Source organism: Theropithecus gelada, chromosome 11, assembly GCF_003255815.1.
Source record: "Theropithecus gelada isolate Dixy chromosome 11, Tgel_1.0, whole genome shotgun sequence".
Taxonomy (NCBI): Eukaryota; Metazoa; Chordata; class Mammalia; order Primates; family Cercopithecidae; genus Theropithecus; species Theropithecus gelada.
Genome location: NC_037679.1, coordinates 25,126,398 through 25,136,427, shown reverse-complemented (window position 1 = coordinate 25,136,427; position 10,030 = coordinate 25,126,398). Strand labels below are relative to the sequence as shown.

At 39.6% G+C, this 10,030-nt stretch overlaps 1 protein-coding gene across 2 annotated transcripts; it reads left to right on the top strand.

Moving 5' to 3' along the window:
• Window positions 1–7,691, top strand: LLPH (LLP homolog, long-term synaptic facilitation factor). 2 transcript variants are annotated; one of them, XM_025402107.1, is made up of 3 exons: window positions 1–82; window positions 1,356–1,573; window positions 6,514–7,463. In XM_025402107.1, the coding sequence occupies exons 2-3, from the start codon at window positions 1,363–1,365 to the stop codon at window positions 6,690–6,692; spliced, it is 390 nt and encodes a 129-aa protein (XP_025257892.1). In that variant the 5' UTR covers window positions 1–82; window positions 1,356–1,362; the 3' UTR covers window positions 6,693–7,463. The 2 variants fall into 2 exon arrangements, with proteins under 2 accessions (XP_025257892.1, XP_025257893.1); XM_025402108.1 differs by lacking the exon at window positions 1–82 and adding an exon at window positions 85–334 and having other exon boundaries at window positions 6,514–7,691.
• Window positions 7,692–10,030: the final 2,339 nt, after the last annotated feature.

Below are 10,030 nucleotides of genomic sequence, written 5' to 3'. Positions count from 1 at the left end.
CCCGGGTGTCCTCTGCCCGGAAGACGGAAGTGCAAAGACTTCCGGTCGGCGTGATCCTGAGGCGTGTGTGTTGGTTTTTCAGGTGAGTTCGGTGCGTCACCGGTCCAGTGAGACAGGGGACTTGGGACTTGATTCCGCCACCCCTGGAGAATTTCGTTTCTTGACACTTCGTGGGCTATACTTGAGCTCCGGTCCGGCGATGCAGGCCTTGGTTGAGGGCGAAGGTTCCCCGTGCTCTTCTTGGTGGGGGCCCTCCGGCTTCCGAGTGCACTGGGTAAAGTGGAGCCCTCTCCCCTGTTGTTTACTCCTGCTGAAGTTAACTTCGGCCCTCAAGGTTGTTTACCGCCCGCTTTCCTAGCCCCTCGCAAGGGTTGAGTTATGTAGACAAGGGAGCGGAATGAGTTGGTGATTGCCGGCGTTCAAAAAATGTTAGTCATTCGTTCAACAAGTATGCAAAATTCTGTGCACTGGGAAAAAGACCTTTCCTTCTACCTTCGTGGAGTCTGCAGTCTGGGGAGAGGGTGGGGGGTGTGACAGAAAACAGTAGTTTCAGGTTGTAACACCTATTAAGCAGGGAAGGGAGCTTACGGAAGTCAGAGGAGTCCTTTCTGAGGTATCGAATGAAGGAGCAAGCCTTGAGAAGAGCAGTTGCCAGGCATAGGGACAGCAAACGTGAAGGCACTGACTTAGAGATAGTTTGGACTGTTTTCAGACGTAGTTGGAGCCTGCGGGGATGGGGATGGAGAATGAAATGAAATAGAGTTGAAGGAGGCAGGGGACAGATAACAAATAACCTTGTAGATCTTGAATATATATGAGGGAGGTCTTTAAAGAACTCGAAGAAAGGCAGTGAATGCTCTTTTAAAAGATCACACTGAGCACCTTGTGGAGGATTTAGGGCCCACTGAGTGGAAAGAAAACAAGAGTAGGAATAGGTAAGTTTAGAGTCGTTAAGTTGGCTTGAGAGGATGGATAATGAAGATGAGGTGAAGTGTTAAAAAAATCGTTTTGTAGTTTGTAAGCTGTTGCGTAAATGTAAGGTGATGACGCTCTTGCATTCTGGGGAAATTAAATTTCTGTATTTTGTAAAGAAATTCAAGGTGCTTTCAGAATTGGTTTGATTTGTAGTTTGCTTATGACTACAAGTTTGAAACCTTAATTGTTATTTAGTGACTGTATGTACCATGTTGATCTTCATATAAGTTGCATGTTGTCATAAAAAGTGAACAGATTGAAGAGTTTTACTTTTCACTTGTTTTGTAAAGATATCTGTTGGCCTGGTTTTCTAAGGATTTGCCTTTTTTCTTTTTTATATTAAAGATTTGCTTTTGAATGTATATTTTTGTTAACTTCAGGTAAAACATGGCTAAAAGCTTACGGAGTAAGTGGAAAAGAAAGATGCGTGCTGAAAAGAGAAAAAAGAATGCCCCAAAGGAGCTCAGCAGGCTTAAAAGTATTCTCAAACTAGAAGGTGATGTTTTAATGAAAGATGTTCAAGAGATAGCAACTGTGGTGGTACCCAAACGCAAACATTGCCAAGAGAAAATGCAATGTGAGGTAAAAGATGAAAAAGGTGAGTGTGCTGCTTCTTTTTCTTTCTTTCTCTATTTTTTTTTTTTTTTTTGAGGCAGGGTCTCCTCCCTTTGTCACCTAGGCTAGAGTGCAGTGGTGTGATTATAGCTTCCTGCAGCCTTGAATTCCTGAGCTGAAGCAGATTCTTCCCACCTCAGCCTTCCAAAGCACTGGGTTACAGGCATGAGCCACAGTGCCCAGCCCCTCTGCTTCATTTAAAAAAAAAAAAAAAAATCTATCAAGTCCGTTTGTGTATATAGGTATGTTTTGGATTATTTAGAGTGGGTCTTTGGTGCTTATACAGTAGCCTCCATGTCTCAGGAATAAATAGTTCTACAGGAGTAGACAAATCTAGACACACTCTGGTTGGAAGGGTATACAGTTCACTCAGGGCCTAGGCAGCATAGGTCTTCATTTTATTCTTTGTAAGATCTAATTCCCATTCTATGAGTCCTATGCCCTTATGCTATTTTCCTGAAAATCACTGGGTTTCAGTATTTCATTTTGACAGATTCTAGGAACCTTTGTGTCTTAATCATGAAGTGATTAAGACTTAATGCTGCTTTTTGCACATTTAATGCACCAATTTGGCAGCAAACTAAATTAAGCATTTGCAATACCCAGACTTTAAAATAGAAATACATTTATTTGATGTCTTATGCCCAAGGAAGAGAGCAGTATTCTCAATCTCGCAAACTTAGGGATTTTTTTTCCCTTTAAAAATCACTGTTTTTAACTTTTTCTTCTTCCCATTTCATCCTTCTCCCACTCCATATGAATAAAAATTACAAAAAGCATTTAACTTCAACTTCTGTGAGAAAAAGGGGCCAACCAACAGAAATATCCTCATCTTTCCACTACCCAAGTCTATAAGAATTCAGATGTATAGGCTGTTTTCCCTTTTTTATTAATGTTCTCTCCAAAGCCAGTTTCTCCACTTGTGTTCTGAATCCTCTCCCCCATTACATTCTCAGGGGTTGTACTCATGGCATCTGCCTTATCAGTCTCCTCCACTGGGTCATTGCCAACAGCATAGATGTGTTCTGGGATGTTCAATGTCAAAAGAAAGAAAGAAAAATTTCTCCCTTGACCTCAAGTTCTCTCAATCTGCTGCTTTATTTCAGCTGTCCTTGAAACTTTTTGAAACACTTGCCATAACTTGCTGTTTTCATTTCCTCACACACACGTCACCCCACCCTATTGGTTCTTTTTGGTTGTTAAGACAAAATCCACATAACATAAAATTATGTATTTTAAAGTGTACAGTTCAGTGGTATTTAGTACATTCATGTTGTTGTGCAACCATCACCTCTAGTTCCAAAACACGTTCCTCACCCCAAAATAAAACTTAACACCCATTAAGGAGTCTGTCTCTCCTCCTCCTACCCCCAGCCTCTGGCAACCACTAATGTGCTCTTTTCGTGTGTGGATTTACCTGTTTTGAATATTTCTTACAAATGGAATCATATAATACCTTTGTGCCTGGCTTATTTCCCTTAGTGTGGTGCTTTTGAAGGTCACCCACATTGTAGCATATATCAGTACTTCCTTTCTTTTTAAGGCTAAATAATAGTCCATTGCATGTACCATGTTTCATATCTGTTCAGCAGTTGCTGGACATTTAGATTTATTTCCCTTTATGGGTGTTGTGAATATGCTGCTGTGAACATTCAGGTGCACAAGGTTTTGTTTGATAAGTGGAATTGCTGGGTCAAATGGTAATTCTTTTTGATATTTTCCACATCAGCCACACTATATTACATTCCCACCTGCAGTGTTTGAGTATTTGAGTTTCTTCACATCCTCACTAATACTTGTTTTCTATTTTTGGATTATAGTCATCTTAGTGGGTATGAAATAGATTCTCATTGTGATTTTGATTTGAAGTTTCCTAATGACTAATGACGTTGAATGAACTGTTTTTTTTTTTGTTGTGTTGTTTTGTTTTGTTTTGTTTTGTTTTTTGAGATGGAGTCTCACTGTTGCCCAGGCTGGAGTGCAGTGGCATGATCTCAGCTCACCACAACCTCTGCCTCCCGGGTTCAAGCAATTCTGCCTCAGACTCCCAAGTAGCTGGGATTATAGGCATGTGCCACCATGCCCAGCTGAATTTTGCATTTTTAGTAGAGATGGGATTTCACCATATTGGCCAGGCTGGTTTTGAACTCCTGACCTCAAGTGATCCACCTGCCTCAGCCTCCCGAAGTGCTGGGATTACAGGTGTGAGCCACTGTGTCCGGCTGAACATTTTTTCGTATGCTTATTGACCATTTGTGTATCTTTTTGAAGAAAGGTCTACTCAAGTCTTTTGCCTCGTTTTTCAGTTACGTTGTTTGTCTTTTTTTATCGGGTTGTTAAGAGTTCTTTATATGTTCTAGATACCAGATGCCCATCCACTCTTGATTCTTTTGGATTGATCCTGTTTTCTTTTCTCTCCTGTTCTCCTGTTTTCTGTTTCTTTTGTTATACCCTCTAATTTCCTTGACCTTGTATTCTGGTTCTTATTATTTGGTTTACTCTTATATTTTTGATTTCTAAAAGTTTTTCTTTTTTTTTTTACTGTTCCTTTTTCTTTTTTTTCCTTTTTTTCCTTTTTTTTGTTTTTTTTTTTTTTGTTTTTTGAGACAGAGTCTCGCTCTGTCTCCCAGGCTGGAGTGCAGCAGTGCAATCTCAGCTCACTGCAAGCTCCACCTCCCGGGTTCACACCATTCTTCTGCCTCAGCTTCCCAAGTAGCTGGGACTACAAGCGCCCGCCACCTCGCCTGGCTAACTTTTTGTATTCTTAGTAGAGGCAGGGTTTCACCGTGTTAGCCAGGATGGTCTCGATCTCCTGACCTCATGATCCACCCACCTTGACCTCCCAAAGTGCTGGGATTACAGGCGTGAGCCACCACACCTGGCCTACTGTTCCTTTTTCATAGCTTTGTGTTCTTTGTGTTTTGTAAATGCCCCTTGAGTCATGAATTCTGTGTTCTAAATGGGCTTATATCTTCTCTGATTTTCCTAAGGGTATTAATTACAGTTTGCTTTTGAAATTTTTATCTATGGTATGTATTGTGTGTCTTTCCTCTTGGAATTCCCTCCCAAGCCATTCCATTCCTTTACTTTTGTCTCTTTCTTTCATATTAGAAGCTTTTCTCAAATGTCTGGTGATCAGTGGTTGTTGTTTGTATTTAAAAGTGCGGCACTACAATGATAATTGGAAGCTGGAGGGAGACAAGATGTGGGAGAGCTTATATCAACTACTAGATGTATGGAAGAATTGGAATGGCTCCAGGAGGTTTTATTCGGAGACCTCTTATATCAGAATCTGTTAAGTCTTTTTTTTTTTTATCATCATCCCCAAAGGGAAATTCTTTTATGTCCTGCCTGGGGAATGTCTGGATGCCCCTATTCTTAGATATTTTAGGAGCTAAAGGTTGGTGGGACTGAGACTGAGGGAGTCTCCACATTTAGTAATCTATGTGTTATCAATTTGGTTCTCATCTCTACCCTCAAGTTCATGTTTTTCCTTATTTCTACTCTTTCAACTGCCTGCCTAATTTCTTAAGCCATAAACCTAGTAGTCATCCTTGATTCCTCTTTCCTTTATTCCCCACATCTAAACCATTAGCAAGTCTTACTGATTGTCCTAAAAATACGTTAGAAATCCGTATCCATTTTTCTCCTGCTTTCACCTTGATTCAGATGGCTGTCATCTCTTGCCTGTACTATTGGAGCCTTTTTACTTCTCACTTCCGCTCTTGTTCCCTTCTCATTTATCTTCTACATATCCACCAGTGTGATCTTTTCAGAAGGTAAATCAGATTATATCACTGTCATGCCTAAAAACCTCATTATCTTAATGTGTTCGTACCAGCGCCTACCAGTTCTTTTTTTTTTTTTTTGGAGACAGGATCTCATTTTGTTGCCCAGGTTGAAGTATAGTGGCTGTTCACAGGCGTGACCAAGCCCACAACAGCCTTGAACTCCTGGCCTCAAATGATCCTCCCACCCCAGTCTCCCAAATAGCTGAGACTACAGATGCCTATAGATACTATACCTGGCTGAGGTTTTCTTTCTGTTTGCTTAGTTATTCTCCCGTCAACAGAACATCGTAAACTCTGTCAGAGGTAGGAGCTCATATGGACCACTATATCCCCATAAACTAGAACAGCACCTAAAATAATCATTCAACACCTAGTTATTGATTGGCTGTTATATACCAGACACTATTCTAGATACTGTGGAAACAATGATGAATATCTAATATAATGCCAGGTAGTCAAGATAATAGAAGGTCCCAGTGAAGGACTCTGGACGTGTCCTTCACAGTGGAGAAGGTTCTAGATGTACCACAGCATGCTTGCACTGAGCTTCCTGCCAAGTCTCCTATCAGTAGAGCTGGATCTCTGAGTGTTACCTAGCTAGGAAAAGTATGCCAGCCCCAGGATGTGTCCAGGTCTTTCTTCTCTGTTGAGTGCCTGTCTCTCCCATTACAACCCTGCTGCTGACTACTCCATCGAGTTCATTCGAAGTTCGTTCTCAGTTCATTTTAATTTAGTTCAAGTTCATAAGAAATGGCCAGACATTCCTAATCAGTTCATTACATCTAAGGTCTATCCCTTAGAAGTGTAGGTGGGCTTACTGGCTTAACTCAAGGAATCACTTAATATGAGAAATGTTCTTGTAACTCACATGTGCTCAGAACCATATATCTACTAATGTACTAACTCAGAAGCATGCATCCTAAATGTTTCCTATTTAACATTATTATTCTAAGGAAGATCATGCCAACATTCTTTAGAAAGTTTTTTCTTCTCTATTTTCGGTCTACCTTCAGTTCTAGTGTTCTGATGTTCTCAGTGCATTAATATGCTCAGTGCATTAATATGTATGCTAATACACAGGGTGGTTTTTTTTCATACATGATGTTAACAGTTTTTCCATCTTTTTATGCAGATGACATGAAAATGGAGACTGATATTAAGAGAAACAAAAAGACTCTTCTAGACCAGCATGGACAGTACCCAATATGGATGAACCAAAGGCAAAGAAAAAGGCTGAAGGCAAAGCGAGAGAAAGGAAAGGGGAAAAGCAAAGCAAAAGCAGTGAAAGTGGCAAAGGGTTTGGCCTGGTAGACTCTTAAAACCTTGGAAAATGCCACACGGGATAGATGATGGATTAGAATGTATACACATGTATATTTTGATTTCAGCTGCCACCAAATGAAAACTATTTGTTTTCCTATTTTAACTTGGCCTTTTTTCTGCAGTTCAAACCCAGCATAACTCCTCAAGTTTGTTTTGGGAACTTAAATAAAATATTTTCTTTGATACATCCAAGCTCTACTGATACTTTAATTGGATGCTACCCAATATCCAGTTATAATCAGGCCTCAAAGTTCTGTCAGGTATTAATGTGGTTAGACGTTCTTACAAGTGGTAATTATAGTCAGTAGAGATAAAACAGATGATGTACTGACAAATTTTTGTGAACTTAGATTTAAAGAAAGCTGTTGTATAATCATACCATTTAAAAATACAACATTAGGCCTGGGCACGGTGGCTCACACTTGTAATCCCAGCACTTTGGGAGGCCGAGGCAGGCGGATCACCAGGTCAGTTCAAGACCAGCCTGGCTAATATGGTGAAACCCCATCTCTACTAAAAATACAAAATCAGTTGAGCATGGTGGCACGCACCTGTAGTGCCAGCTACTCAGGAGGCTGAGGCAGGAGAATCGCTTGAACCCAGGAGGTGGAGGTTGCAGTGAGCCGAGATTGCCCCACTGCACTCCACCCTGGGCAACAGAGCAGGACTCTGTCTCAAAAAAAAAAAATACATTAATGGATCTTATAAAGTACTTGTGTGGAGCTTTGATTCCACAGAATAAAAGATATTTTGTGTGTAGATCTTCAAGTTTGATTTTTTTTTTCTTTCATATATGCTTAAGGTTTTTTAGCCCTAGAGAAGACCAGATTCTTCAATTAAATGTTTTCTTGTCTTAATTTTAGGTAGAATATTAACATATACAAGTCAGTATGATTTTTAGGAAATTAGAACATTTCAGGTTTTTCATGGAAACTGATTTAATGTTCTTTAGTGTTCATGTGTAGCCTAATATAGTATCATGCAGCATTTCCCAGAGTGTGTTCTTCAGAATCAGTTTCTCTGGATGCTTGGTTAAAAAATAAATAAATTGTGTTCATATCAATTTGGGAAATGCTACATACTTGATGATTTACAAAAGATTTTAATTTAGGATTAGAATAATCCTACAGGGTTCCAGCGGTAAAGAAACCTGTTTAACTTCTACTCTTTGAAACTAGTTTTCTGAGAAATGATTTTTAGTTAAATCTGTCTTACTACAGTTTGCTAAATTCACTTTTATTTAAATTTACTTTTAGTTAAGCAATCTAAACCTAGCATTCCCTCTGAATTTCACTATAATCAGATTAACCATCTCATATGTTAACTGGAACAACCAAATACTGAGTGCCTAGTATGTGCCAGGGACTTTCCAGATGCTTGGGACAGATTGAATAAGATAAGATTTCTGCTCTCATAGGGCTGGGAGCTGTGTATCTGTTTAGAAGAGGATGTTAACTTCCCAGGAGAACTCAAGTAAAATGTGCAATATATTAGAATAAGGCCACTTGGTCATGAGGTCACAAACTTTTGTGTCAGGCACACTGCTAAATTGGGCACAATACAGAGATAAAGAGGACATGATCCAAATGTTTCAGAAAATTTAAACTTATAAAATTTGATGCCAGTAAACTCTTGGAATTATTTAAATATAGTAGGCTCTTCTCATTTTTCTCAATAGTTTACTGAAAAGTTGGTAGATAACTTTAAATGCTTAAAATTTCTTAACAGCTAAGATATGAATTGAAAGACAGATGTCATTCATGACTTTTGTTGCCTTTTGGTGTAGGTATGAATTACAATAGCATTTGTGAGGGAAAAGTGGATATGTACATTTTTATTCATAAAATAAAAAAATTGCAAACATCCAGTTAAGCCACTGACAATATCAGCCTATAAATACACTAGCTGAATTATTTACGTTTTTTTTTTTTTTTTTGAGTTGGGGTCTCACTCTGTCACCCAGGCGGGAGTGATTGGCACAAGCGTGGCTCCGCTGCAACCTCCACCTCCCAGGCTGAAGTGATTTTCCCACCTCAGCCTCACCAGTAGCTGGGACTACAGGTAGGTGCCACCACGCCCAGCTAATTTTTGTATTTTTGTAGACACAGGGTTTCACCATGTTGCCCAGGCTGGTCTCAAACTCTTGGAATTAAGTAATCCACCGGACCCAGCCTCCCAAAGTGCTGGAATTACACACATGAGCCACCACACCCAGCCTAATGTAGACATTTTTTATGATTTTTTAAAAAGGGGGCTGGCACCAAATTCCAGCACTTTGGGAGGCCAAGGCAGGTGGATCACCTGAGGTCAGGAGTTTGAGACCAGAGGTGAAACCCTGTCTCTACTAAAAATACAAAGTTAGCTGGGCATGGTGGCAGGTGCCTATAATCCCAGCTACTTGGGAGGCTGAGGCAGGAGAATCACTTGAATCTGGGAGGCAGGGGTTGCAGTGAGTCAAGACCACACCATTGCTCTCCAGCCTGGGCAAGAGAGCGAAACTCCATCTCAAAAATAAAGTCTACATCAGTGATATTACACACTTGGCACTTATTTACATTTTGGCAGCATTGTCAGATAGAGACCAGTGCTAGGGTTATGTTCATGGTTTCTGTGACTGATAATCTCTAATTTGATTCTACTGATAGTAGCTTTGAGCTTTCATCCAGAGCCTCTCTGATGTTAGGATTTTTACTTCAGTGTGTCCAGTCATGAAGTTTGTCCATTCAGAATTTAACTTAAAAGTTAACAAAATGAAAAATCAAAGTACCATTACCAAAAAACATGCTTGGGAATCATGTTCTCAAGTGTCATATGGCCTCTGGAAAGGTGACTGCTGAAGAGAAGTTTACTGACACAGTGTTGTGAGTAGCCTCTAAGGCACTGAGTTCCTGAAGATTGCCAGCAAGATTCTCCCCACCTCCAAATATTGGCAAGAAATTTAGACTAGCATTTCAAAATTAGTGCAGGGGTATGGTCACATCTTTGTCACTTTATTTTTAAAGATTACAAATCGAGAAGTATAGCATAGTCCTTTTATCTTTTAAATAATTAGCTTATCTTTTTGAAATTTGTCATCTTTTTGCCTGATATTTTCCAGAGAATTGCTGTAAAGCCACAAGATGGAGCTCAAGGTAAGCACCAAATCATTTTGGAATTAGATTGAGTGAGCTAAATCACATTAGGAATTGAATGTAACACTTTTTGTGTTTTAAGAAATTAAGTCTGAAATCAAAATATTATTTAAAGATGATCAAACCTGCTTCAAGTATTAACTCATTTAATCTGCCCAGCAATCTCATGAGTTTGGTACTAATGTTATCTGAGTT